At 35.9% G+C, this 26,580-nt stretch overlaps 8 protein-coding genes and 1 non-coding gene across 10 annotated transcripts; 4 read left to right on the forward strand and 5 right to left on the reverse strand.

Annotated features, from left to right (window-relative positions):
- LOC109126598 (defensin-like protein 250) lies at positions 48-417 on the forward strand. The gene has a single exon (XM_019230291.1). The coding sequence runs from the start codon at positions 71-73 to the stop codon at positions 332-334; it is 264 nt and encodes an 87-aa protein (XP_019085836.1). The 5' UTR covers positions 48-70; the 3' UTR covers positions 335-417.
- Positions 1,482-2,084, forward strand: LOC104714427 (defensin-like protein 245). The gene is made up of 2 exons (XM_010431785.2): positions 1,482-1,662; positions 1,762-2,084. The coding sequence occupies exons 1-2, from the start codon at positions 1,593-1,595 to the stop codon at positions 1,959-1,961; spliced, it is 270 nt and encodes an 89-aa protein (XP_010430087.1). The 5' UTR covers positions 1,482-1,592; the 3' UTR covers positions 1,962-2,084.
- LOC104714428 (putative transferase At1g60990, chloroplastic) lies at positions 2,743-6,073 on the reverse strand. 2 transcript variants are annotated; one of them, XM_010431786.2, is made up of 13 exons: positions 5,806-6,073; positions 5,521-5,622; positions 5,413-5,446; positions 5,220-5,293; positions 5,063-5,128; positions 4,904-4,968; positions 4,703-4,790; positions 4,527-4,592; positions 4,288-4,453; positions 3,936-4,019; positions 3,730-3,857; positions 3,389-3,626; positions 2,743-3,054 (listed from the first exon to the last, which is right to left on the reverse strand). In XM_010431786.2, exons 1-12 carry the CDS (start codon positions 6,043-6,045, stop codon positions 3,441-3,443), a joined length of 1,299 nt encoding a protein of 432 aa, XP_010430088.1. In that variant the 5' UTR covers positions 6,046-6,073; the 3' UTR covers positions 2,743-3,054; positions 3,389-3,440. The 2 variants fall into 2 exon arrangements, with proteins under 2 accessions (XP_010430088.1, XP_010430089.1); XM_010431787.2 differs by having other exon boundaries at positions 2,743-3,057.
- LOC104714429 (defensin-like protein 249) lies at positions 2,817-3,390 on the forward strand. The gene is made up of 2 exons (XM_019229656.1): positions 2,817-2,956; positions 3,049-3,390. The coding sequence occupies exons 1-2, from the start codon at positions 2,884-2,886 to the stop codon at positions 3,255-3,257; spliced, it is 282 nt and encodes a 93-aa protein (XP_019085201.1). The 5' UTR covers positions 2,817-2,883; the 3' UTR covers positions 3,258-3,390.
- Positions 6,383-11,285, reverse strand: LOC104714431 (membralin). The gene is made up of 15 exons (XM_010431790.2): positions 10,958-11,285; positions 10,430-10,492; positions 10,126-10,231; positions 9,808-10,004; positions 9,284-9,365; positions 8,882-8,943; positions 8,643-8,737; positions 8,464-8,543; positions 8,025-8,108; positions 7,698-7,814; positions 7,525-7,610; positions 7,340-7,446; positions 7,114-7,205; positions 6,952-7,028; positions 6,383-6,862 (listed from the first exon to the last, which is right to left on the reverse strand). The coding sequence occupies exons 1-15, from the start codon at positions 11,108-11,110 to the stop codon at positions 6,383-6,385; spliced, it is 1,881 nt and encodes a 626-aa protein (XP_010430092.1). The 5' UTR covers positions 11,111-11,285.
- On the reverse strand, positions 11,144-14,617 carry LOC104714430 (probable kinetochore protein NUF2). Its single transcript, XM_010431789.2, has 11 exons — positions 14,297-14,617; positions 13,967-14,185; positions 13,762-13,852; positions 13,503-13,682; positions 13,238-13,327; positions 13,049-13,156; positions 12,655-12,708; positions 12,386-12,500; positions 12,158-12,315; positions 11,961-12,056; positions 11,144-11,705 (listed from the first exon to the last, which is right to left on the reverse strand). The coding sequence occupies exons 1-11, from the start codon at positions 14,458-14,460 to the stop codon at positions 11,634-11,636; spliced, it is 1,347 nt and encodes a 448-aa protein (XP_010430091.1). The 5' UTR covers positions 14,461-14,617; the 3' UTR covers positions 11,144-11,633.
- LOC104714432 (cleavage and polyadenylation specificity factor subunit 3-I) lies at positions 17,852-20,772 on the reverse strand. Its single transcript, XM_010431791.2, has 5 exons — positions 20,570-20,772; positions 20,346-20,443; positions 19,979-20,024; positions 19,743-19,892; positions 17,852-19,637 (listed from the first exon to the last, which is right to left on the reverse strand). Exons 1-5 carry the CDS (start codon positions 20,711-20,713, stop codon positions 17,994-17,996), a joined length of 2,082 nt encoding a protein of 693 aa, XP_010430093.1. The 5' UTR covers positions 20,714-20,772; the 3' UTR covers positions 17,852-17,993.
- TRNAR-UCG lies at positions 20,834-20,907 on the reverse strand. Its single transcript has one exon. It is a non-coding gene; the product is annotated as a tRNA-Arg (tRNA).
- Positions 21,016-25,826, forward strand: LOC104716011. Its single transcript, XM_019229657.1, has 13 exons — positions 21,016-21,474; positions 21,753-21,852; positions 21,950-22,289; positions 22,515-22,627; positions 23,004-23,132; positions 23,228-23,321; positions 23,438-23,533; positions 23,648-24,243; positions 24,397-24,647; positions 24,857-25,004; positions 25,087-25,184; positions 25,270-25,351; positions 25,448-25,826. Exons 1-13 carry the CDS (start codon positions 21,035-21,037, stop codon positions 25,529-25,531), a joined length of 2,571 nt encoding a protein of 856 aa, XP_019085202.1. The 5' UTR covers positions 21,016-21,034; the 3' UTR covers positions 25,532-25,826.

Here is a 26,580-nt window from a genome sequence, read left to right on the forward strand (position 1 = left end):
AATAATATTAGTGCTTATTTGCATATATACTCACAAGTCACAAGTCACAAAAAACACTTGCAGCGAGAAAATGAAATTAGCTGCAATTTTCTTGGTTTCTTGTGTCTTATTCTCTCTTCTCCCTAGTCCAACTGTTGCCGAGAAGAGGCCGTGGTGTCCAACCAGAAAACAAGTATTTGATGGTTCATGCAATAGAACTGATTACACACAATGCTTCAACGACTTGAGAAACACATGGGACAATATTGGAGATCTTGGTCCAACCGATTGCACTTGCACTTCTCAGCCCCAGAATAAACGTCTCTGTTATTGTCGTTTTTTGCCATGTCCCTAGTTAAATCTTCTAGTATGTTTAGAGATTATTAAAATTGTTTGTTGTCATAATTCCAATATATTTTAATAATAATAATAATAATAATGATGGTCTAAATATTTCATAAGAACAATGTATTCACATCTTATTATCAAACAATAAAATAAAAATTATATGATTTTTGTCAGCATATATTGTATGTTTTATAGTTTGAGTGGTGATACAATATTATCACAAACCATTATGCTATATGTTGTAGTAAAAAAACGTCGACTTATGTGTTTGTCAACTGTCAACCAACAATGTATACCGGTTCGGTTTAACTTATTGGCATAATTTAGAAATAATTATTTTTTTTCTTCTCTCATGCACCCACCCAACTTGTATTGTATGAGTTTGAACCTGAGTAATTATATACTTACAACATTAGCTCAAATCACTAAATTTTATTTCTCGGTTATGATCAAATTTTTTCTATGTTGGGTTCTTTTTGTGTTTTGTTTTTATATGTTTCGTTGAAAAAAAATTAAAGAGTCTTTCTATACATATTTTTTTCATTTACTAAGAACAAGTACTAGTAAATGTATTTAGATTTAGATTTTACAAAAATTAGTAATATTTATTTAGTTTAATAGAAAACAGATTTAGATTTTACAAATGTTAATTTTAAAATCCAATAAATAATAAGAACTAGTAATATTTATTATTATAGCTTTTCATCTACATTATCACATTTAATTTTTTGGTATTGTTTAATTATATTTTGGTTAAATATTTTATTAAATGAAAATAATATGTTTTCATTATAATGTGAAGATATGAAAAATTTGTACGTTTGACCAAATAAATGAAATTTTAAATGAAAATCAATTGGTAGAACATAATATTTGAATGAGTATATGTGAAAACAATCTCTATCAATAACTTACTCTTATTTATATTTCTATCAAATGCCCCATGATATTTAAGGAATTTACATGTAAAGAAAAAAATATCATTTTGAAAATCATTCTTTATTTAGTAGCAGATTCAATTTTTCTCCATTTTGTTCTATTTACATGGCTTAATTTTGATATTTTTCTTAATAAATAGGAAATCAATTGTAGAATAGAATATCGATATATTAATTAAAAGAGCACATTTAAATGAATTTCCATTAGGCCTCTATGATGTTGGATCTTCCCTGTGTATATATATAAGAAATAATTTCTTTCTTGAAGAAAATCACACAAGTCATAAAAACATAGAAGCAAAGGAAGAACGAAAAAAAAAAAAAAAAATGAAGTTAGCTGCAATCTTCTTGGCTACTTGTGTCTTATTATCCCTTCTCTCAAGCCACCTTGCGCAAGGTTCCTTATAATTCTACTGAGATTTACTATTTTTCTCATCGTACCTAAACCAGTTTGGTTTCAATTATTTTTGTTTTGTTGTTGCTGTTGATGAATTAGGTGCACAGATAAGGCCGTGGTGTCCGTCAAAGAAACAAGTGTTCGGTGGTTCGTGCGGAAACGATGGAGCACAACAATGTCTAAATAACTTATTAAGTACATGGTATCCAAGTGTAAGGCTCAGCCCAGTCTCCTGCAATTGCACTCCTCAACCTAACAACAAAATTCTTTGTAGTTGTCCAAATATGATATGCCCCTAGAAAACGTCTATTCAAGACCCCAGACTGTTGTTCTGAATCATTTTTTTTTATGTATGATGTATCCGTAATAATAATTTTTCACTTTCCATTGAAAACCCCAAAGATGTATACTTGCACCTCAGACTTCTCAAAGGTTCGAAGGCTTAAATCACTGATTGGTAACAATGCAAACGTGTTAAATGAAATAACGTATAGAATCGAATGACGAATGCATCCACCAAAAAAGATTCTTACCGACTTCATCATATTAAGCCCGACAACCTTTTTTTATTGGGTCGAGACAAAAACAACACGCAGTTGAAAGCGACCTAGAGCCTCTGCCAAGACCACTTTTATAGCTCAGTGCATTCCCCTTTTGTATTATTCAGAACGTGGTCCAATGAGACTTACATTTCCACTTATAGTTCCATAATTATGTTTGTTGATTAATCATGTAAGAGAGTATGTAGACAAAAGTAAGAAATTGAACAAAAAAGGGGGTAGATGTAGTTAACTTGACTTACATGTGTAGAAAAAATGAGCCACTGTAATCATTGAAACATTAAACAATAATACATGCAAAGAATAAAATTATAATTGGTGGTGGACCAAATGCTGAAAAACTTGTTTTAGAGAGATCAAGTTTCGAATTTTCTCACTGTGATTTCAATAATAAGATAATAATATCTTAATTCTACAAGTTAAAAAAAAACAACATATATTTATTATTTATAGCTACGGATTCCGTTTTTTAGTCTTCATAGTTTTAGGACTACCCAAAACGGAAAAAAACTCCAGGATATACAAATTATGCACAGTCCAATGTATATTGTCAATATTTTAAATGTTAGTGCTTGTTTGGGGACAATCACATAATCATAACATTGACAATATATAGAAAACAAAGAGAAGAAAGAGAGAAAAGAAACTTACAGAAAAACATATGAAGAAGTTGGCTGCAATCTTCTTGGCTTCCTCTGTCTTATTCTCCCTTCTTCCAATCCACCTTTCACAAGGTCTTCTATATATCATTCTACTGCGATTACAGTTTTGTTCAGTTAACTCACAACAGCGTCGTCTTAATTCTTCGTTTCGCTTGATGAATTAGGTGAAGCTGCTGGGGAGAAAAGGGAGTGGTGCCCGACAAAACAACAAGTATTCAGAGGTTCATGCTCAGATGATGGAGGACAAAAATGTCTAAATGACTTATTATGGACATGGAATCCAAGTGTAAGGCTCAGCCCTGTCTACTGTGATTGCACTCCTAAACGTCACAACAAGCGTCTCTGCGATTGTCCTAGTATGATTTGCCTCTAAAAATAAGGTCTATTTAAGACCCCCAAACTCTACCTCTATCTTCCTATGTATCATATGTATCATTTTCTACTTTCCGAATATAATATACTCTATCTTAAAATAAATGCGGAAACAAGTTTTGTTTTCGGTACCAGTGTGTTGTCCTTGTGTAATTTCCTTGCATCATAGCGTATCTTCTTCTACTCAAGAACTCGAGTTGGCTGATGGAGGTTGTTGCCGCGCTAGATAAGGAACTTCAGATACTATCCCAGAAATATCTTCACCGATAGTCACTGTGTTTCCAACTGAAGCTGCTTGTTTCTTGATGTAGCCTAACCCAAAATGCCCAGACCCGTTTCTTCCCGTAGTGTAGCTTGTTAGTTTCCCGACCTGAAAATAACGTTTATAAGCTAGTTAAGGAATAGCAAAACAAAAGTTGGCTTTTCTTCTTTGTTTTTTGAGCTATTAAGGTATGCATACAAACGCTCAAAACCTTTTTCCCATTGACTGTGATGGTGCTGCCGGGTTCCGCTTGTGCAGAGAGATTAAGTCCACATAACCTTTGTTTGATTCCATCATATGTTATGAGTCTTGCTATAGTCTCCTGCCCCTTATAACATCCTGAGATGTTTGAAGATTGTTTAGTCAAGGCGTAACTTGTATCGTTTTTAGTTCACTGAACAAAAGCTTCTCAAATACCTTTGTTCAGAGATATCGAATTCCATAGACCCGCCTCCAAAACATTAAATTCCTTGCTAAGTTCTCTCTCAGGTGCTGGTCTTCCTGCAAAACATCAATGTTATTGGCCTGAGAAACATATTAGTTTCTCCGCTTATTCACTAAATCAATATTTCACAATTCTGATTTCGCTAATGCGAAGGCAAAGATATGAGAGCATACTTATGAGCTTCTTGCCTATATAAGATAAATATCGAACAATCATGCCTTTAGTAGGACTAGAGGCCACAGACTGATGACATTAGATTTTGTAGGTTATCGGGTGATATAGGTGATCATCGGTGCAAAACCAAATCGAGAAGTTTTTACTAACCTTGAGTGATTCTAAGTTTCTCCCAGGCTACAGAGCCCATCGGAATGGCACCTTCAGCTAAAAGGGTCTTCCAGACAGAAACAGCACCCCCTGGTGACATTAACATAGTAAAGCCTTCATCTGAAATAAGACTTCCAACCGCAACTGTTATTGGCATTCCATCAAACTGACAAAGAAAGGAGCTTGTTACTTCATGTCGCTTCACAAGATCTGTTTCGATATTACAAAAGAAGGCTTACACTATAATGCTGATGCTGCCCATATGGCTGCCCAATAAGATCTCCCAGGTTCAGTTTAGACATGATCTGTTTCAATATTTTACAGCAGCATAAAAAACAATGTATTCGAACTACAATAAAGGCTAACAGAGAACATTTTAAAAGGATTTGTCAGTCTGATTGAAGAATTATCTTACTTGGTTGCTTTTGGGTCCTGCTAAAGCAAATAAGCAAGTTTGCTTGGTAATGTCCTTGATCTCTACCTTGTCAGCAAAAAAAATGTACCTGAGAAGAGGAAAATGAGAAATAAATGATGTCAAGGTTCTCCAACAAAGCCTGATTTTCAAAGAAACCAGCAAAATATTGTATGTGAGCAAGGATGAAACGTTTTGACATACTTGTTCAGCATCTCAATTATGCTTTGGCATGTCGTTGGAGAAACCGTGAGCAGTATTGCATTTTTCTGAAAAGAAACAAAGAGTCGGTTAAACAGAGAAGTTGCATATGAAATATTATATGAGCCACTTAAAGTGAACACAAGGAATGTGTATGATTACCATGACCCAGGCATGTGCAATATCTATAGTTCGAGCTGTTGGGGTAACGAATACAGTGTCACATCCCTTCAAAAACGCCAAATAGATCCACAAATGGTTAGCAACCACAGAGACAACAATTTACACTCAAATGCAAATATCCCCAAAAAACATTAACCTGTCCTTCATTAAGGCTTTCAAAATCCGCAGTAGTTTGGTTGTGAAGGAAATGAGCACGGTCATCTCCACTCACTTGATCGCAAAAGATGTAGCAAATAGTTAAATCAAGAAACATTAGGCAGAATCAAAGCGAACTAGCTCCATTTTGAAAAAAGTGCAATAAGACAAGAGATAAATAATTAGGGTTATACCTCGTATTCTCCCAAAATGTGAGAGGTCCACAACCTATAAATCAAGTTTTTATCAAACAAGAAATCATAATGCAAAAAGCCAAAGAGCTCCAAAGCTAAGTTACATACCACAACTCCATTATCAAATGCATCTAAAGCCTCATCGTCGTTATCAAAACTCTCAACAACACCATCTTCTGAAACTTTCCCTCCAGCAACACTAATTGTATCCTTCACAAAGTCCATTTAACAATGCATTAGCATATGATTACTAGTAGAAACATCCAATTCACAAGCAAAAACCCAAAAATTGTTCGCTAATTTCTCGAAAGCTCTTCTAACTATACATTCCAAATAGAGCTACGACTCTTCACACTTTTCTACTCAAAGCAATTGTAATTCGAAGCTGCTTACATGGAGATCGTGATCAATCGGAGGCGGTGAGAAATCGAACTGCAACGAATCGGAAGAAGCAGAGACGCATCGGAGCTGAAACTTCCGTTCTCGGAAACCACTGGTTCGGAGACTAAACGAGCGGCGGCGAAGAACCGTTGCGTCGTAGAGACAGCATGGAAGCAGAGCAGTATTGGTGATGTGGCTAACGTAATCCATCCTCATCATCGCCATGTCCGTACAACTCTTGACAAGGTTCATATCAAAAAAAAAAACTTGCGAATATTATTTATTTGCTAATAATAACTACTTTTACGTTGTAAAATTATATTTTTCAATTAAACAAATTTATAAAGCCAAAGGCAAAAGTGAAGTACTGAAGTGTATATTTTAAGTACTACTGTATAACCATATTCAAGAAGCAATGTCATATACATTTGCTTTACCTAACTTTGTTTTTTCTTTTCCTGTCTTTTACCAATTTTTGTTTACCTTGTTTAATATTCCCAAAAGTTTCTCTCTCTCTCTGGCCAGTGGACTGTACAAGCAAATAAGAAGAAAAAAAAAACAAATATACAGCAAACAAAAGGAATACACTTTAGTCAACTAAAAGAGGATCATGATGAGGGTTTTGAGTCGAAGTTGTAGTAGTATCAGCAAACACTTGAGCTTCATCTTCATCTCTCACATCTCTAAACATCGACAGAAACGAGTTTAGTCCTTCTGACGAAGCACCGCCTAATATCCAGAGTAGCATTGAGCTGAACGAGCTCATCGCGCCTGCTTGTTGTGGGTTAGGCTCTGCTGCGGGGATGGTGTTTGCTGCATTCTCTTCTTGATGCCCTTGATGTTGCGTTGGATTCTCGACTCCTCCGTCCCCTGTTGGAGATCTTGCTTCAGTGTTTTGGTTTGTGGTGGTTGTGTTGTTTTGACCAGTTGGAGCTCGGTTTCTTGTTGTTCTGTTCAGCCTAGTGATGTGAAGAGTTGACGCTAGGATTGTTGAGGAAGTGATGTGGAAGTCTGGGTGTTGCTGAAGGTGTGACTGTCGGCTTTGGAGGAATCTCTGAAGAGCTGGTACCTGTGATTTTGTGAGATATAAACTTTTAATTGAAACTTACCATTCTCTGGATCTGGCCAATATTCGAGTTGTTGGAATCAAATGCTTACCTCAAAACGGTTCCAAAAGTATAGAATCAAATGTTGCATGAATGCAGCGGTTGTCATAAGGGCGAGATAAGAAAAGCCTGTTGAGAGTTGCGCAGTAAGTGAACACGTCTGAACTTTCAGTGCTTAAATGAGACAAATATAAGGTTAAACCCAAGTTCTTACCATATGCATATGAGAAGAAATATATGTGGAACACCAAGAAGTATAGTAAGAAGAAACGCGGGAAGAACTTCATCGATATTGGTGTCCTGACACTGCAAGGAAAAGAATTTGTTACTATTCCATCGAACAGGTAAAAATAAACTTCAAAATTGGCAGCGAGATCATCCGAACAGGAGAGCTTGATAGTGGAAATACATGTGACTGAGGCAAAAGAGGAGACCAATACCTTATCAGGGTGAATAATTCGCATAGCCAGACGAGAACTAGAACCATGAAAGCCAATAGCTGATCGTCGTAAAACTCAAACAGGAAGAACAGAATCCCAATCATAATCTGCAATATTTCAAATAGTTATATTATGTCGGGCAAGGAATCCTCTGAAATATTCGAACGAGGTATGTGTATGCATACCGGGACAAAGACAAGCGATTCAATCACGTGAACGAAGATCAATTGAAATGTTGGTAACCGATGCTGGGCATGGTGTTGAAGCTGCACTGCAACAAATTGATATCGAAACAAAGATGATTGTTGAGAAGCAACTATGAGAAACCATCAGCTATAGGAATAGAAGAAAGACAAACCTGTGAACTTCAACATGCGAGTTTGTGTCTCTCGCAGTGTGAATGACACAGACATTGTGGTTGTGAAAAACACAAAAAGTGACATCATAAGCACACCACATTTCGTCACCAAGTAATCTGCATACACCCGGAATAATAATATTACTCAAAAATTTAAAGCAAATGCCTACGGCTACACTGAACTACATATAAAGAAATTTGCAAGAGCTAGTAAAGCAGCCTTAGTGAGATCTTCTAGTCTTATATAGCACCTCATACTCAATAGATGCGAGATGCAAGGGAACTTTATTTTAACATATGGTATTCACGAGACAGAACATGACAAACCTCCGAATTGCGCAGAACCTTCAGGAAGTTCTTGGGAGTAACTAAGATTGTAAAATTCTCTTGTCTGGTAGTTGTATAGATAACCTGTCATGGAGGAAGTTGGCAGTCATATAAAGAACAAACCGCAGCTTTCACAACAGCACATAGATATAAACAATTAAAGGGACACATCATAGCTACCAACAACAAAACTGGTTATTTTACATTGTGCATAGTCATGGATGAACCAATTGATAGCAGCACACTAATCTCCGATAAGAATTATTAGAAGATAACTTTACATTGAAGTAACAATAAGAGATAGATAGACAACCTCTGTTTAGTGATACAAAAGCAAAGACAAACATATAGTTGCGGAATCAAAGGCCTCGAAGGAAAAGACCCACAAATAGTGAAACTTGCGTGGACATTATTAACAGGAAAAACAGCTAATACCTACCTTGACTAGCAGAGTTCTGTAAGCTATTCATTATAATAGTATCATATCCTACAACTCTATTTATAAGAAGTTGCTGCCACCTGCAAAAGTAATCCAATTTTAAGAACCTTATCATTAGGATACAGCCCTACAATTCAATTAATTGTTTCAAAACTGAGGGCCAATAACATGAATATTACCTGTTGCCAAAGCAAGGATGGCGTGCCGATATGCTGACATTTGCAGTGCGAATGTTATGCCGTGACTTTGCTTCATCAGGCAGCAAAAAGTAACCCTATATGGAAATAGACCAAAACAATTCTAAGACCGAACCAGAAATTCAACTGACGAATTCCTCATTTTTCACATCATCATTATTAAGATGCTCAAGCATTTTCCACTAGTCATCTTTAAATTCTTGAGAGAGCATAATGTTTACCTTTTCCATGGTATATAGATATGTTGGCTCAAACTCTTGGGTTCTTTCCTCAAGCCATTGAACTGGAAAAAAAATCAACAAACAAATTGAAACATAGAAGTTCATGCAGACATCTCCCTACTCAAAACAGAGCGAAAAGCTAGACCTGTGTGATTTTACTCATCTAATAACTAAACCTTCTTAAATGAAAAATTGTAGAAAGCTTATTAAGAAGGGGCCCATGACAGAGTTTTTACATAGTAGCTTGCGTATCTAAAACAAGAAATGCTTTTCACAAGGAAAGGTATGTATTCAGATTCAATTTTACATCTGTGTAAACGGTCAACATAGCCTGATAATGATAGGTTCATTCAGATGATGAAGAACACTACCAAAGTAAATACAAATTAGAGTGGCTTTTACCTGCATAGTAGTTGACTCTATCCATATACAGTATATGCAACAATTTGGGTACATCAAGATTCAACGGTACGGCGATGATGTTCTGCATTTAAATTTGAAGAGCAAAATAATTTGTTTTAGTAAAAATACAAATAATCAGGATTGTAACCCATCAGATGATCTAAGTACTGTGGCACCAATATATTTATATTATTAAAAGCTAAATTAGTAGCTAGACCTAAGTCCATTTTCCTCACAAAATAAAGTGAGAAACTACTGAAAAATTTACACACCCTAACGATTGAGTCACACATGCCACTTCAATTTTTCAGTAACATATATTTCCGATCAAAAGAATGCAGCTTAAGAACCATGCTTTCTAAGGGATATACCAAAAACATCCAACAGAAATCTCGCGTAGGAGGTACAACATCTATATATATATGACAGCCATAAGCACTATCTAAGTCAGAATTTGAGAAACGGGATGAAATGAAACAAAGAGGCATTGTAACATATTCTAAGTCATTTAAAAGACACCTCACCCATATTTTTCGAAAACCTCTGAGGATCCGTGCTGTATGCTGTAAAACAAAAGAAATGCGCCTATAACACTTTTTGAGAAAGCGAAGAATAACTGCTTTGACAGTCTCTTTTGCAGACACTGAGAAACTACTGCGGGGCTCTTCCTTATCAAGTTTTACAAATATCTCATCAGCGTTCTCTTCATTGGTAGAGCTTTCTGCATGATTGCAAAAACGGCAGTATCAGTCCCTGCAAACTTCAAAGTTATTGCGCTCCTACATGCAGTCTATCCAAATCAAAATTCAACCACAGCCTACTCCTAAACATAAACAAATCACCTTGATCAGTCTTTGAGACTTCTAAACTATCAGTTGTAGCCACAACTTGAGGAACAACGGCAGCAGTACTTTCATCATTACGTGACCACAACCCTGCACTTGTTATCTATACCACAGAAATCAGTAAATTAGACAATCAAGGATGAAATTTCTTTATTCATGGTCCACTGATTTCAAGAAAGAGACTTTCAAAACATGAGTAGCCTAAAACTTGCAATGAGGGAGAAACAAGCTTATGGGCCTGGAAAATCTAGATATTTTCACTAGTTACACAAGCTAGCTTCAAAAGGGATAAGCTACATACCTTAATTTGCATAAGCTCTGCTTCAGTTAACTCAACTCCAGTCAGCTCGCTTGAACAACCCGGCTTCCAAAGGAAAAAAAGATTAACAAAATAAGTTAGAGAGAAACAATAAAGGTCAGATAAGAGAACCTTAGGAGAGACTAGCATGAAAAAAATCTTAGGAAAGCTACACGAAAATCTTGAAATCAAAAACAACTAAACCAACATAAAATCTTCATGGATATATCATTAGGATTTAGGGCTACTCATATTTGATTTCAACAGATATAAACAGTAGAATGATAACTAAGGATGATTCCAACATCTTCTATAGCCTCAGCTCCAGATTTTTCACATTAATGGAGTAACATAACATAAACACAGAAAATCCAATGTAAAACTGATACATCATCTTTTTCAACAGTATACAGGACCTAAACCTCTTCGGTAAAACCACATTTAACCTAAATCAAGATATTTAAGACCCAAATCGGCTAGATATTTGAATCGTTCTGCACATACATAATCGACAGAGAGTCAAAATTTCACCTGTTGAACATAATTGGCGTGCATAACAACGAGGATACAGAACAAAGTGATCGCGACGAAGAGATAAGTATACTCTAAGAAACCTCTAATCCTAGGCGTTAAGATCTGCGAAAACCTCTCCTGAACCCTAATAAACGTTTGCTCCGGATCCATAATTTTTCTGATCTCCTCTTCCGATGCACTTTCTTTCGTACGAAACTATCTACCTGCTTATTATTATTATACTGAAAGATTGCGTCGACATCGATTTCGTAATTGTGCGATTTCTTCTCCTTCTTCTGGGAGTTTTTACAGAAACATCATCAATACCCGAAGAAATCCACAGATATTGAAAGAAGAAGATTGCAAAAAGCACCGCGAAGGATATTTTTATCCACATTTTTTTTTTGTGTTTTGTTACATCTTTGAACTTTTAATTACCAAGAGGTTCGATAGGCTAGTGGTGCTTTTATGTTTTTGTTTTTGAGGTCACGAGTTCGGTTCTCCCTCGTCAACATAAAAAAGTTACAACATTTTCCAAGTTTAATACATTTACATTAGCAATGTCTTTTCGTATTTGTAGCAAATAATATCTAATCGACTCTTTTAGCCATTTGAAGAGGAAATGTGGTCATTTACAAGCTCCCTCTCTCTCTTAATTTATCTCAATCCCTCTCTCATTATGCTTCATTTAGCTTCAGTCAGAACTGCCTTGATCTTTTTGAAGGCTTGGTAGAACCGCATCAAAGGACACCTTGTATTCACGAAACTGCAAACATCAAAAACAAGGCTCAATATATGAACAGTATGTATATCTTACAAAGTATCTGAAGAAGCTTAGTACAGGTTTAACTTTGGAGACCTCTTAATTTGCTGCAGGCTTTTGTATATTCATGGTTAAAAATATATTTGCATTTTGTATTCATCAACATATTTCCATGAGATCTTCAATATATGATAGCCTTTAACTTGACCGAATTCACGGGCTTATTCAGGTGAATATAATAATGGTAACGAAAGAAACCTGCTTCACGATCTCTTCATATTTAGCGGCTAACTGTTTCACTTTAGCTTCTCCTGACTGTCTCACCTGCTTAATCTTGGCATTATTGTCATCAACCTGTTGATATATATAAACAAAGAAAAACTTAGAAGACGATGATAAAGCATCATGCACAACAGATTCATATTGTTAGATGTTTAAAAGAAAGGGAGCATTACCACAGCTACTACTGATTCCACATCAGTTTGCCTGGCTTCAAGTTCACGTCTTCTGGATTCAACCTCTACTTTTAGGTTATTCAGTTGATTTGTCCAATCATCAGACATGACAGCTTTTTCCTTCTCTAGTTGTTTCAATGATTTGTTCAACTGTTCCACTGTTGAGAGAAATAGAGAATTACATTATGAAACAATATCTAAAGAGGAAAGAAATAAACAATGACTCGCCTATTCTTTCCCGCTCAGCCACTTTCGCCTCAAGTGATTTGTACGCTACTCCATCCTCGCTCAGCTTAGATTTAAGTGCTTTGAATTCTTTCTCAACAGCTTTCGCATTAGTTACCTGTAACATCATCAAACACAAAAACAGAAGAAAAGATAAATCCAAAGACACATTACATTGTATTCCTGGAATTGGAAGGGCTTTGCCACATATACAATACATGGTTCACAATCTACAAACAATGAAAGAGGAAAGAGTCTTTTTGCTTAGTCACCTGTTCGTTAATTAACTGCAGTTGCGAAGATGACTTTGAAATTTTCTTGAAGGCCTGCAAAAGGCACCCATAGTTGAATGAACTTTATGGCCTCAATATTAAAGAAAAAATTGATGGTTAACTTACTACGCTAAAAAAATGGAAGCATAAAACTGTTGTAAGACTAAACATAAAATAAAAATAATGAAGTAACAACATATAAGTATGAATAAAAGTGATACAGCAATAATCTTTCTCACACCAAATGGTCTGAGAACAGTATCCGCAGTGACCTAGGACTCGATAATTTCCATTAGTTAACCATAAAGTTGCATAGGAGATGTCCTAAATGAATTTAGCTACGTGCTGATCAATAAGAGTTAGTAATAATAGTCTTAGAGTTTTCATTAGATACCTTTTCATAAACCTCAAGAATGGCAGCCTTTTCCTGGAAAGTTTCCATTGCTGATTGCTCAGCTTTCTTTGTTTCCCCAAGTACTAGCTTCTTCTCTTCTAAAGCTCCCTGTCCCAATATCAACTGTTAAAGCCAGTGCACACAAAATTTTGTCTTAGGACTAGTGTGCTAGTGAGAACAAAAATGTACCTGCAATTTGTCTGGAGATTGAACAATTTGTGAGCGGAGGTTTGCATTTTCTTGGACAGTTTGCACAAGGTCAAACTCTGCTTTGGAAATCTGTAGAGAAAAAATACACATGTCAGGACACCTATCAGATTGAAGCATATGCAAATCACCTGATTGACAAATGGGTTTTGTTTCTTCACCAACTTAATCAAGGTAACTTCAAAATAAAATAACCCAATAAAGTTACAGGAAGGAGCTCTCAAGTGCACATCATGCTGTTTCTTACCTCGTTATCCATCTGTGTACTCTTCTCTCTCATCTGTTGGAAGGTAGCCCGCAGTGACATCTGCTGATTATTCAGTCCTAATATAGTCTGATTGAGTTCTTCAATCTTCGCTTCTAGCTCTTGGACAAAGGGTAAATCCCTTTCAGCGGCTTCATCAAATTCTCCAATCTCTGCATTCAACTACATTGAGAGAGCCATCAGAAAGAAGAAAAAAATGGATATTTAATGTGATAGATATAGTTTTTTTTCGTTGCATTACCTGAGCAATCTCTGCATCCGACTGCTTCCGCTGCTCATCAAGGAGAGTCAACTCCTCAGCCATTTCTTTTATTTTATTCATCTTTGAATCTCTGGTACATAAAAATAATCATGAGAGCATCAATTTCGAATCTCACTAGTAGAAAACTAGAGAGAGAACTCAGCTCTAACTTCAATTTTGTAGAGGTATAAGTGAACTGACATACTTGTGAAGAGCAAAGTTCATAAGTGAACTGATGAAAAACTCGGTACGGGATGGTTCGGGGCGAATCAGATCCTTGTAATTCATCTGTAGTGGACAAGCAACACTATCTAGCATGTCTTTCACTCTGCAATAGAGATCCGAATATTGCAGTGAGAAGAGATGATGATCTGGATTCTCCAATTGCTGCAATGCTTCAAAATCGACTTGCCCTTTCTCTTCTCTACAACACGGATATTTTGAAAAAATTCATCTAGAAAATTCCCAAATTATTAAAAAAAAAATTAGGGATTTGTAAAGAGGAACTAAAAAAAGGGGTTTGGAGGTGGCTTACTCTTTCATGTCGTCGAGATAGACAAGAAGTTTAGTGTAAAGCTCAGAGACAAAGTCGAGAGTAGGGTTTTTGAAATCGGCGTCCGTAATGCTAGCGATCTGAGCTTCCTTGAGGGCAGTGATGATTTCGGGAACAGATAACCTCGGATACTCGTACACTGACATTATGCAGTTTCGATTTCTGCTTCTTCTTCTTCTTTTATTTTGTTGTTGTTGTGTGTAATAATGGATGGATTCGATTATTTCGAATGAAAGTGAAAAGAGCTACAAAGGAAGGTCGCAGTGACTGACGAAGGGAGCGTAAGAGAAAGGGGAAAAAAAAACCGACAGTGAATAAATTGTGGTCCAATTGTTAAATATACGACTAATGTTTTATAAATTTTAAATGTATATCCCTTATATCTAAATATATTATTTAGGTTTACCGGTTTAAAAATTTAGGTTTATCAGTTTAAATTGTTAAATTCAGAATATAACCTGTGATATAACATAGTACTGCTTGTTTATTTTACATAATCGTAATTTAATACACTCAATTAGATAATGAACTGATGATTTACTTACAATTAATGATATAATTTTCAATTTTTATTAATACACAAACTCATCCCACTACCTACCCAAACACAATTTTTCTTCCTTGCTTCAGTAAGACATGCATGTTTTTCAAAATCCAAATAACGAAAAAATGCAAAAAATATAGTTACATTAATTTTATATATTTTATGATGTTTTAAAGCAAGTAAACTAAATAAATCAAATAAAGATGATAGGAAAATCATAATTTTAAGGGGCATTCTCAAAAATGCCCCTTTTTCCATATCTCTTTTTAAAAATACCCCTTCATGTTGACCATTTTTAAAACTACCCCTCTTTATATATAAAATGACCAAATTACCCTTTTTGAGTGACAGCAAGAATGTACAGTCATCAAAATCGAAAATATTTTCCCGCCAAAAAAATTTCCCGCCAACATTTTTTTTCCCGCCAAAATCGAAAATTTTTCCCGAAAAAATTATTTTTTCCCGCCAAAAAAAAAAATTTCCCGCCAAAATCAAAAAATTTTCCCGCCAAAAATATTGAAATTTATACCTTTTAAAAACCTTGTAAATGCTTTTAAAAAACTTTTAAAAGCGTTTACAAGGTTTTTAAAAGGTTTTTAAACACATTGTAAACGCTTTTAAAAACCTTGTAAATGCTTTTAAAAAGCTTGTAAATGCTTTAAAAGGTTTTTAAACACCTTGTAAACGCTTTTAAAAACTTTTTAAAAGCATTTAAAAGGTGTTTAAAAACCTTTTAAAAATTTTATAAAAACTTTTACAAGGTTTTTAAAAACATTGTAAAAGGGTTTAGAAGGTGTTTAAAAACCTTTTAAAAATCCTTTTAAAAACCATTTGAAAACCTTTTAAAAACCTTTTAAAAACCTTTTAAAACCTTTTAAAAACCTTTTAAAAATCTTGTAAAAGCGTTTACAAGTTGTTTAAAAAACCTTTTAAAACTCTTTAAAAAATCTTGTAAAAGCCTTTACAAGGTGTTTATAAGGCTTTTATAAGGTAGAAACCTTATAAAACCTTTTAAAAACCTTGTAAATTTTTTTTGGCGGGAAAAATTTTGGCGGGAAAATTTTTTTTTTCGAAATTTTTTATCAAAAGTTTTTTGACAAAAAAATTTTTGGCGGGAAAATTTTTTTGAAAAATTTTTGGCGGGAAAATATGTCGGAAATTTTTTGGCGGGAAAATTTTGTTTTTCTTTTTATTGAATAAAATAATTTTCATCTAAGGGTAAAATGGTCATTAAAAATTAAATGAGGGCATAAATAAAAATGGCCAAAAAGAGGGTATTTTTGAAAAGGGGTATATCAAAAGGGGCATTTTTAACAAATTCTCTAATTTTAATTAAAAATTATCATTTTATATTTCAAACAAAATCTTTTAATTGTGTTTGGTTATAAGGATAGTAAATAATTAATTGAAGATATTGTAATTAATTTAATTAGATATTATAATTAGTCACTGATTGATTAAGGAGATATTTTAGGAATTTTTGTTTAGTCCAAAATATTGATTTTAAATTTTAATTTAAAATTTAATGATAATGGCACTCAATGTAAATAAGTAGCAAGTCTAAAATTTATTTGCTAAATGTCTCCAAAAATGTATATATAGATTTTATGTTAGTTAGTTGAAAATTGTATACCAGAAATACTCCACATTTTGGAAAGTTATTTAATTTGTACAAATGAAAAAAATACACAATCAAAATGTCGAGAGGCAAATGAGATAAAAGAATAAATGGTTTCACTCGCTCTTAGAGATGGATCGCGCATTTCTACCTTCGACAGTGATGACGAACGAGATCCTTATGAGACTTCCACTGGAATCTTTGATGGCATTCAAAACTGGTTGCAAGGAATGGAACAAACACTTGACTGAACCTAATTTCATCTTCAAACACTTGGATAAGTCAAGAAAGCGATTTCTAGGAATTGATGGGAAGGTTAGGGTTATCAACCCCAAGAGCGGTGTGGTTAGATCCTGGCAAGTTCCAGAACCGTTTCAACATGGAACTATGGTAAGTTGTGTTGTTCACTGCGACGGCGTTTTCTTATGTCAACCCAACGACAAGCAAGTTATGGGTTTGAGGCTGTGTTTGTGGAATCCCATTATGAAGCAGTTGGAGTGGATTAGGCCGAGATTTTACTATGGTTTTACGGATTGCTATGACATTGGATTCCATACGCGTGGCCAGTTCAAAGTATTGTGGTTTGTGGATTTGTTTCCTAATCTTTTATCATACACTTTATCATATTCTTAGATATATGTTAATTGAATCGAATGTGATATAGATGCTATCCAATATCCCCTTTTATTAAAACACATTTCCTAATATAATACTAATTTTTGTAAAATTCACATAATAAATTCTTACCATTTTAATAAATACCACAACTTAAAGTTATTATTTGTAATATTATAAATATATACACATCATATCTTAACAAATCTCTAATCAAATTATTTTCTTATACCTAATCATCTAAACAAATAAAAAATATACAGAATAAAATACAAAAATCTGGATGTAATGAATAAATAGCAAGGAATATTTATTTCGGCTGTGTTTTGTAATGGATTTAAACGGAAACTAAATTAAGATTTTTTTTTTCCGCCTAGAGAGTATAGACGACAATTGATCCTATTGTTTTTGGATTTTTTTTTTGTATCATTTTGTTGTTTGTTTATTTTAGAGGGGGGGGTATTCAACTTATATTTTAAAGGATTTGGTAGTATTTTAACATTTTAGGATTTTGAAAGATTTAGGAGAGTTTTTAGAGATTTGATTGTGTTTTAAATTTTTTTTTATTTTTCTTTTTAGAAAATGAAATGTGATTCTATGAGATTCTATAAAATTTTATAGTTATTTAAATCTTATAGAGACACCACCACTCTTAATACAAGATTTCAGAGATGTTTATCCTATTTAGAAGCAACAAAGTTTCATAAAAACTCCTTACTTGATAACATCCATTTAGAGTTAAATCATCATCACATTAAACTCAGAGAAGCAGAAAAGTTTTATAAAACACATTCTTAACAACATCCATTACACTTAATCATCATCATTAGCAAACTTTAAAACATAAACATCATTAGATGATTAAAGAAACCTCAACGATGACTTTATATAAAAAAAAACAACTAAGAAGCTGAGAGAGGGATTGGTTTCACAGCGCTCCGAATCCGCTCAAAAGCTACCCTAATTCTTTCCTTAAGACCTGAATGCTCACTCTCTACCTCTCCACTCTCTTTATCAAGCTGCGCCACATTGCCATCGACCCTGATCACCAGTTTCCCGTTCTCTCCTAGTTTCACATCCCCGAAGAGCGACACGAGAAGCGCGTATATCACTTTCTCAACTTTCTTCCCATTCTCTTCCTCGGATTTCACAGCATCTTCTTCTTCCACAACGATCTTGGGGACTTCGCGGCTGATGTTGAGAACCAGTGCTACAGTGGAGTCTGAAACCATGTCACTTATCGGATCTGATGACCACTGAAGCGATATGTGCTTCTCTGACTCTTGCTTAACCGTTACTCTTTCATGTACTTTAAGCGCCGGAAGCCCCGACTCCTCATCCGTTGAAGATTCCACGCTCTCGAAAATCTTCTCGAGGCGATGTTTTATAACACCAAAAGCTCCTGCAAACGGGATTGTTATCCGCTGAGTCACAGTTGCTGTTGATAGCTGTGAGAAAACATGGAGTTCATCAGGTGCCATTATCTGATAAGTGAACCCTTTCTTCACCAGAATCCCACTCACTGAATCGCCAACATCAGGTGTCTTTTCAGCCAATCTCCCAATGGTTTTCGCCAGTTTCTCAGAGTTAAAGTACATTTCAACAGACTCACAGTTCTTCGGGGTCATGATCCTTGTGTTTCCATCAGGAAACTCCGTGAAGAGCTTCTGTTTCAGCCTCATCATCTCATTAGCTTCACCGTGAACAAGTATGATGTTAGGAGGCATGAGCTCTTTCAAGAACGTGCTCGTCTGCGCGTAATCTGCGTGAGCAGAGAATGAGATATAGTGCACTTGCATGTTGAGAGGAGCAGTAAGACCATTCATAAGAGTCACCTCCTTCGGTTCATTAATTATCGTCTTCGCCAGTGTACCTTCCACCATATAACCAGGTATAATACAAGCATTTTTCTTATCTGAACACCAGCGGTCAAAGAGTTGCCTTGAGAGACCACTTTGAAGACCTCCAGGAGTAGCCATAACCACACATGGACCGACATCGCTAAACTCATCGATGCTGTTTAATGGAGAGATATGCTTGAACACAAACGGATTAGAATTTGCAAACTGGTTGCGGATCCTGTCGTTCATAGATAATATGTAGGTTTGGTAAACTGCCATACACTTTTTGGCGAGTGGTGATGCATAGTAGATTGGGATATTCTCTAGATCTGGGTGGTTCGCCCAGTATTCATCTAAAATCAAGAGAAGTTCCTGAGCACGGCCCAGTGCAAAAGCCGGGATCAGTACACGTCCTCCCTGAGCCACCGTTGAATGGATTACATCAGTGAATCGTTTCTCACGAATATGACGAGATTGATGAAGCTGGACACCAGATGTGGATTCAATGATGCATATGTCAGGGGAGAACTGAGGAAGCTCAGCTGCTCTCAGATGACGGTCTTCCTCACGTGAATAATCACCTGTGTAGAGGATCCGGACACCAGCTATATCCACCATAAACATGGCTGCACCCAAAACATGGCCTGCCGTGTAACACCAGAACTTTATGCCATTTACTTCAACCGTTTGATGGAAATCAATTACCTAGAGAGGAATCAAACATAAAATTTAACTCAACAATGAATGATCCCAAACCCAATGGAGTGATTAAAGTATAAGCATAGTCATATGATACAATGCAGGACTAACCTCAATTTTGTCCATGGACTTGTTGATGTCTTGTTCATCGAACAACATATCTTCAACTGACACTTTGCTCACTTTCACATAATCTGTAAGCAACAGCTTGTATATGGCCTTTGTTGCATGTGTCATGAAAACCCTCCCATTGAATGTCGTCTAATCAAACATCAATAACCTATATTAGTTCCCAGCTATGTTTTAACACATCAACACAACAAAATCATTCGGACAGAGAAACAAACCTTCTCCAGAAAATAAGGTAGCGATGCTGCATGATCTATATGAAAGCTGCAACCAAAAGCATCAACACAAGAAAAGAATTACAAATTTGTTCAAGTAGACAAAAAAACACATTCTAAAAGCTTTAAACTAATCCAAGAAAGGTTTCGACTACACATCAAAGCTTCTGTTTTTTGTCTTAAAAACCTTAAAAGTTTGAAGATTTGCTCTAGTAGCCTCCCAATTTTATCTCTTTAGATGGGAAACAATCATATAAACAGTCCCAAATCTACATCAATTTCTCAATCTACTCAAACCAAGAAACTAAACTTTTCAATTGATTAAATGGTTATTACCCAAAAGAGCAAGAAGAGGAAGAAGGAAACATACTGAGTAATCAAGAGGACATCAATGGTGGAAGGATCAATCTCATCAAAGTAAGGCAACGCAGCCATGCCCGAGTAGGCAGGATGAATCCCACAATCAAACTGCACAAAAACACAACCAAGAATCAACAATACAACAATAAGACATGCCCCTGCCCGCCAACAACACCAAAATCAAACACACATTAGAAGACAAAACGGAGAGAGAGAAAGAAACGAAACATAAACCAGAATGTTTTTGCCTCTGAAGGACATGTAAACACAGGAACGACCCACTTCGCTTCCAGCTCCCAAAGGAGTAACGATAAGCTGATCTCCATCTCGCGTGGTTGGTTGCTCTCTTCTTTTCAGTGAAGTAGAAGAAGAAGCCATGTCTCTCGTTTTCTCGATTCCTCCTCGAAAGAGAAGAAGACGAAGAAACCCAAAAACAAAAAAGTTTCAATTTTTATTATCTTCTCTCAAACCCTAAAAAAAAAAGGAAATTAAAAAAAGCGACCACAGTGGGAGTCGAACCCACGACCTTCTGATCCGAAGTCAGACGCGCTAATCCACTGCGCTATGCGGTCAATACATTACACCGTAGAAGTTTACACTTATATACGAGTAATGTGTAATACCGAAATTACCCTTGTGTTGGTTTTGTCACCTAAAGACTGCGCCAAGGGGAAAGAAAAGTTCGAAGCTTTCTCGGCGATGACGGAGCGAACGTACAGACGACGCAAACCGGGGATGTTAAGGACCTACTCCGACTCTTTAAACGACGCCGTTACATCGCAGGCCGAGTATCTTTCTTCTTCTTCGTCTCCAGATACGGAGCCACTTGAATTCCCCACTCAAGAGTCGTCCTGTCTCTGGAATTATTCTTCAAGATCCAATTTTTCGGACGATGATTTCACTCAGAAGAGGGTCAAGAGACCCAGGAGGAACGGTGGTGGTGGTGGGTTTGGTTTGACTTCGAGTCTGATAAAGCCAGCGCAAGAGTTTGGCGAGTTAATGGAGAATGAAGACGAGGTTAAGTTCGCCCTTGATGGGTTAAAGAAAGCACATCAAGTTAGGACCAGAAGAGCTGCTCTGTCGTCTCTTCTCTCGATTTGTGAATTTAAACATCAGCGACGGTCTTTGAGAGCTTTAGGGTACGTAAGCTTTATCTATTTACTTTTGTAGGGTTTGTTTCTTTGAAAGTTTCTGAATTTGGTTGTGGGTTTCGTGTTTAGAGATTTGGTTGAGCTTTCTGCGTTTTGGGTAGTAATGATCGTCTAGATTGATGAAGGTTATTAGGGTATGAACAGGTAGAAGCTGATTTTGGAACCTGTAAAATTTGTCAAAAGGACTAGAATTTATCATTGGCTAGTCGATTTGTTTTGGCACATTAGATGAGAAAGCTCCTTAACCTGGGAGTTGGTTGTTTCAGGATCTCAAAATCCATAATTGATGCGATTTTGGGTCTCAGCCTTGATGACGTACCAAGCAATCTTGCTGCAGCTACCCTTTTCTTTGTGCTAACTGCTGATGTAAGTGACTTGCACATTACTTGCATTGTGTGATGTTCTTTTCTCTTTCGGCAGTGCAATTTTTAGCTTGTTTACCGTTTTACTTTCATGTTTCTAGGGTCAAGATGGCCACTCTATGGAGTCACCTGAATCCATCAAGTTCTTGATAAAGCTGTTGAGACCTGTGGTTCCCGTCAGTACTAATGGGAAGCCTCGAAATATAGAATCTAGGATCTTATCAATAGTCAAGGATGTTGATGCAGTGTGTGATGCAGCCAATATGCATGATTCAAGCTCCTGTGATGTACTGTCTAGTGCCCAGGACATTCTTGTTAATTGCAAGGAGTTGAGATTGATTGATAGCTATAAAATTGAAAGAATGAGGCCTGAGCTAAGTACAAAATGTCTAGCTTTGTCGATGATGGAGAAGGCGTGCTTGTCCAAAATGTCTTTTGAAGGTACTTGAACGTCTTGTCTGTTTTGTAAACATTGACTGACTTTTTAAAGGCATCTGGTGTATTATATAGGGTTATAGAAATTGAAAAGCCATGTTTTCTGCTGTGATTTATTTGCTTCCAGTGATTCAGTTTAACAGATGTGTAGCCAGTTGTAGATCCTACGACAAGATTATATTTGATCTATTTTTTTCTTGCTAATAATTTATACTGTTCTTCCCCATCCAGATACCTCTGGTACTGTGAAAAAGCCTGGAGGAATGTTCAAAGAGAAACTGCGAGAACTTGGAGGGCTTGATGCAGTCTTTGATGTTGTTATGGATTGTCACGCTGTAATGGAGGTGCGTACCTGTTTGTTTCATTTTTATCATTAGTATCTTTTTATACGATAAGAACGACTATCTTTGTTTGGCTAGGACGTCAATAACTTCTATAAAGTGTCGTAGGTTATCTTCAGGATATTTTATTTAAATCCAATTTTTTGCTGAAAATCGTTGCTAGTCAAGGTTCTTTACATGTACCCTGCTAAATATATCTAAAGAAAATTCGTATTTGTTGCAAAACAGTTTAATGTTACTGTCACTACTCAGAATACTTTTGTTGGGGGACAAGAAAGATCCTTAGTGGTGGCAAAGACTGTGTACTTAAGTTGTCAATGGTTACTGGACCTTTGTAACTGTATTTAATAAGAGTTTCTAATGCATATTTTGTTTGCAGAGCTGGTTAGAACAGGATATACTCTCTGTCGAGGATATAAAAGATGACTTGAATAAGCAGAGTCTGATGTTGCTGCTAAAATGTCTAAAAATCATGGAAAATGCTACGTTCCTCAGCACAGGGAACCAGGTAGCTTTAATGTATTTTGGAGTCCTAGCCTCAAGTTAGCTTGTATTGATTAGCTCTGCACCTGGAAAAGTAACTGTATATATTATTTCTGTCAGAATCATTTACTCGGATATAATAAAAATATGGGTTCTCATGGACTCCGACTGTCTTTCACGGAGCTAATGATAAGTGTCATCAAGATACTTTCAGGTACGCAATGCTTTGTTTTGGATATGTTATATTGTTACAACATACCATGACTTCCTCCCATGTTATCATCTATTATACAATTTATTTCTGATGGCTGGTTCAACTGTTTACACCAGATCTTCAGTTACGTGCTCTTAGGAACAAAAACCATCCTCGCCCTCACGGTTTAAATGGTGTTAATCGTGAGTCTATTTCAAGAGCAGATTGTAAAGGTATCCCATTCTGATGGCCACAAACGCATCTCCACCTCTTGTTACTTTTGTCTCTCTATCTATTCTATGTTTCTTTGTATATTATTCTCTGTCCAACCACATCTTTTTCTGCAGTTAACATGGAGGTTACCAGAATTAGTTCAGATACTTGCTCTGCCACTAGCTGTAGTTCCATAAGAAGTGCAAGCGTATCTGAGAGACCTCACTCTGCATTCCTGTTAGGTTGCTCAGCGACACCAAAGTCGGGGTCTCAATTAAGTGTAATATCAATAAATGATCCCTGCAGGCTAACGACAAGAACTGGTTCCAACGCTGGGTCGTTCTCAAGCAGATTAGCCTCATTGGGTAGTGGCATTTCCAGAAGCAATGCGAGGAATTGTCAAATTGGAGTACCCAATTGTAAAAAAGTTGAAAACTTTACATCCTTGGAGGATAGTCAAGATCCTTTTTCATTTGATTTGGAAGATTCAGGACCTTCCGAAAAACAAAAGAAATCTAAAGCTCAGAAGAGGAAAGGACGCTATAGAGATAAGAAGGATGAACGCTCTCATCAGCTTTTCTCGAGCCAGGAGGAATCAAACCATGGGTTCAATTCTCAGGAAGAATCAAGTGATAGAGATCGCCATGTAACAGAACAACCTTCTTCAACATATGACATTGATAAAGGATGTCTCTGTCTTTTATCTGATTGCCTTTTAACAGCCGTGAAGGTAATGTAGAGTCTTCTTAACAAAAAATTTCTGTTCTGTAACAAAGTTCTGCAGCTGGAATGATGGAACATAATGAAAAATCTCACCTTTTATGCTAATCTGTTTATATATGAGATCCCTTGCTACTTTCTGATACTATAATCATATTCGCAGGTGTTAATGAACTTAACAAATGATAACTCCGTTGGTTGTCGGCAAATTGCTGCCTGCAGAGGATTGGAGAGTATGGCTGAATTAATTGCTGGACATTTTCCTTCCTTCACCAGATCTCCCCTTTTGAGTCAGTTGGAAATACCAGGGTCATGCCACCAGAAAGATACGCATCTCACAGACCAGGAGTTAGATTTCCTTGTTGCCATCTTGGGGTTACTGGTCAACTTGGTGGAGAAAGACGGAATAAACAGGTACCAAACTCTCTTCTCTTTTGGGAACATAAAGTGTGTACAGTCAGTATTGACATTAAAATCCTTAGAAGGGGAAAACATAGTCACTGGTTGTCTTTTATAGTTCTATGCACAGTGGAAAACTCTTGATTTCATCATTCTATATATGATCTGACTCATACCTTAAGTCTTCAAAATTCTTGGCTAACCATTTATTACTTGTTTTGTAGGTCTAGACTTGCGGCAGCTAGTGTTCCGATCACCAATCCAGAAGGGTTGCAAGAGAGTGAACAAGACATGATTCCTCTTTTATGCTCAATCTTTCTCACCAATCAAGGATCCGCCGACACCATAGAAGAAACAACTACTTTCACTTTGGTTAGTATCTAATCATTGTATGCTTATCGATTTTGAAAGGCCCTTAAAAGAAAGTATGTGTTAAACAGTCGTAATATATCAGGACGATGAAGAAGCTGTCTTAGAAAGCGAAAAGGAAGCGGAAAAGATGATCGTGGAGGCTTATTCTGCCCTTTTACTCGCATTTCTATCCACAGCAAGGTTATTAATTTATATCTTTTTTTTTTGCCTTTCAAGTAATCTAGTTCTCAGAAAAAGTTGTAACATAATCTCTTATTGTTAGCAGTAGAAGTATACGCAATGCAATCAGAGATTATCTCCCAAAGCGCAACCTGGCAATTCTGGTACCGGTGTTGGATAGATTTGTGGTACGTGTCTCTAAACTCTTTCTTTATCAGTCTTAGAAATCGATGTGGTATGCAGACTGAAACCTTTTGATGCGACCACGTACTTGTCCATGTTAGGCGTTTCATACAACACTGGACATGATTCCTCCGGAAACGCATAAAGCAGTTATGGAAGTTATCGAGTCGTGCAAATTGCCATAGGACGAACAAAAAGAAAAAAAAAACAGGCGATATCTTCGTGTTCCTTTCACTGTACAGCTTGTGCAACACATTGGTTTTGCTCCACACTTATAGTTAGTGATCACACAAATGATAGTGTTCCATGTATAATATAGATAGTACAAATAGAGTATCTTAGAGATTTCTTTAGAGGTTTTAGCTTCTTCTGGTTCGGCTTAGATTTGTAATGCACGTCCCATTCTTTTGTACTTTTTTGTCATACAAAGAAAGAAGAAAAAGATATATAAAAGTAATATGCTTCATGAGAGTTTTATCTCATCACATTTCTTTGATATTCAAAAATCAAGATAATCAAATATTGGAACAAGAGGCTTCTTATCTAGGTCGAATTGATATGTATGCATATAGCTCATAAAACTTTAGAGGTAGAAGCTTATAGAACTGTTGTACATGAAATTTGGAAGCCCAGCCGACCTCACCAGTTCTTGCTTTTCCGACAGAAGGGAAACTAATCAATCTGGTACTTGCAATTTCAAACGGGTCTCAAGAAAGAGGAAATATTGAAATAGTGTGTGAGATGTTTTGAAGAACAACCAAAGAGATTGGCATGTGACTTTTTTTATTAGTTTACTTTTACTTTTTTTTCATCATCTAATTTTATTAATCAAATCATCAAATCAGTTTCGTCAATAAGTGGTTTGGTGTAACTTGTACAAGACTAATTTCATAGTACATGTAATATTTAGATCTTTTCCCCTCTCTTGAAAATATAAGAAAAATACTGTTTTAGAATATTACTGTTACATGACTTGCTTTAAAATATATAGTTTTAGAAAATACTGATTTAGAGAACTTGCTTTTGATTTTTTATTTCGTTTTCACTATTTTATTAATAGTGATTAAATTGAAGAAAATATCGGACAAGAACCAATAAAAATATTTAAAAGTTATATTCTCTTCATACATTGTATACTTTTAAAAATAAAATATATATACATGTATGAAGATGATTTCTTTAGATTGATTCCCTCACAATCATATATATAAAAGTAGAGTTCTGATTTCTCCTT

Source organism: Camelina sativa, chromosome 9, assembly GCF_000633955.1.
Source record: "Camelina sativa cultivar DH55 chromosome 9, Cs, whole genome shotgun sequence".
NCBI lineage: Eukaryota > Viridiplantae > Streptophyta > Magnoliopsida > Brassicales > Brassicaceae > Camelina > Camelina sativa.

What these genes read in the sequence shown, in the direction of transcription:
- LOC104714432 (XM_010431791.2), bottom strand. Translation starts at nt 20,713, where the DNA reads ATGGCTTCTTCTTCTACTTCACTGAAAAGAAGAGAGCAACCAACCACG. An exon ending in GATGTCCTCTTGATTACTCA is followed by an intron (nt 20,025 to 20,345) that starts GTATGTTTCCTT and finishes TTTTGGTTGCAG; the next exon opens with CTTTCATATAGATCATGCAG. An exon ending in TACCTTATTTTCTGGAGAAG is followed by an intron (nt 19,893 to 19,978) that starts GTTTGTTTCTCT and finishes ATGTTTGATTAG; the next exon opens with ACGACATTCAATGGGAGGGT.
- LOC104714428 (XM_010431786.2), bottom strand. Translation starts at nt 6,045, where the DNA reads ATGAACCTTGTCAAGAGTTGTACGGACATGGCGATGATGAGGATGGAT. An exon ending in CGATTGATCACGATCTCCAT is followed by an intron (nt 5,623 to 5,805) that starts GTAAGCAGCTTC and finishes GACTTTGTGAAG; the next exon opens with GATACAATTAGTGTTGCTGG. An exon ending in GGCAGCATCAGCATTATAGT is followed by an intron (nt 4,454 to 4,526) that starts GTAAGCCTTCTT and finishes TTTCTTTGTCAG; the next exon opens with TTTGATGGAATGCCAATAAC.
- LOC104716011 (XM_019229657.1), top strand. Translation starts at nt 21,035, where the DNA reads ATGACGGAGCGAACGTACAGACGACGCAAACCGGGGATGTTAAGGACC. An exon ending in AAACAACTACTTTCACTTTG is followed by an intron (nt 25,005 to 25,086) that starts GTTAGTATCTAA and finishes GTAATATATCAG; the next exon opens with GACGATGAAGAAGCTGTCTT. An exon ending in CGGTGTTGGATAGATTTGTG is followed by an intron (nt 25,352 to 25,447) that starts GTACGTGTCTCT and finishes TGTCCATGTTAG; the next exon opens with GCGTTTCATACAACACTGGA.
- LOC104714427 (XM_010431785.2), top strand. Translation starts at nt 1,593, where the DNA reads ATGAAGTTAGCTGCAATCTTCTTGGCTACTTGTGTCTTATTATCCCTT. An exon ending in CTCAAGCCACCTTGCGCAAG is followed by an intron (nt 1,663 to 1,761) that starts GTTCCTTATAAT and finishes TTGATGAATTAG; the next exon opens with GTGCACAGATAAGGCCGTGG.
- LOC104714429 (XM_019229656.1), top strand. Translation starts at nt 2,884, where the DNA reads ATGAAGAAGTTGGCTGCAATCTTCTTGGCTTCCTCTGTCTTATTCTCC. An exon ending in TCCAATCCACCTTTCACAAG is followed by an intron (nt 2,957 to 3,048) that starts GTCTTCTATATA and finishes TTGATGAATTAG; the next exon opens with GTGAAGCTGCTGGGGAGAAA.
- LOC104714431 (XM_010431790.2), bottom strand. Translation starts at nt 11,110, where the DNA reads ATGGATCCGGAGCAAACGTTTATTAGGGTTCAGGAGAGGTTTTCGCAG. An exon ending in ACGCCAATTATGTTCAACAG is followed by an intron (nt 10,493 to 10,957) that starts GTGAAATTTTGA and finishes TTCCTTTGGAAG; the next exon opens with CCGGGTTGTTCAAGCGAGCT. An exon ending in TTTCTTCTCATATGCATATG is followed by an intron (nt 7,029 to 7,113) that starts GTAAGAACTTGG and finishes AACTCTCAACAG; the next exon opens with GCTTTTCTTATCTCGCCCTT.
- LOC109126598 (XM_019230291.1), top strand. Translation starts at nt 71, where the DNA reads ATGAAATTAGCTGCAATTTTCTTGGTTTCTTGTGTCTTATTCTCTCTT.
- LOC104714430 (XM_010431789.2), bottom strand. Translation starts at nt 14,460, where the DNA reads ATGTCAGTGTACGAGTATCCGAGGTTATCTGTTCCCGAAATCATCACT. An exon ending in TATCTCGACGACATGAAAGA is followed by an intron (nt 14,186 to 14,296) that starts GTAAGCCACCTC and finishes TCCGTGTTGTAG; the next exon opens with AGAAGAGAAAGGGCAAGTCG. An exon ending in TGGAATCAGTAGTAGCTGTG is followed by an intron (nt 12,057 to 12,157) that starts GTAATGCTCCCT and finishes ATATATCAACAG; the next exon opens with GTTGATGACAATAATGCCAA.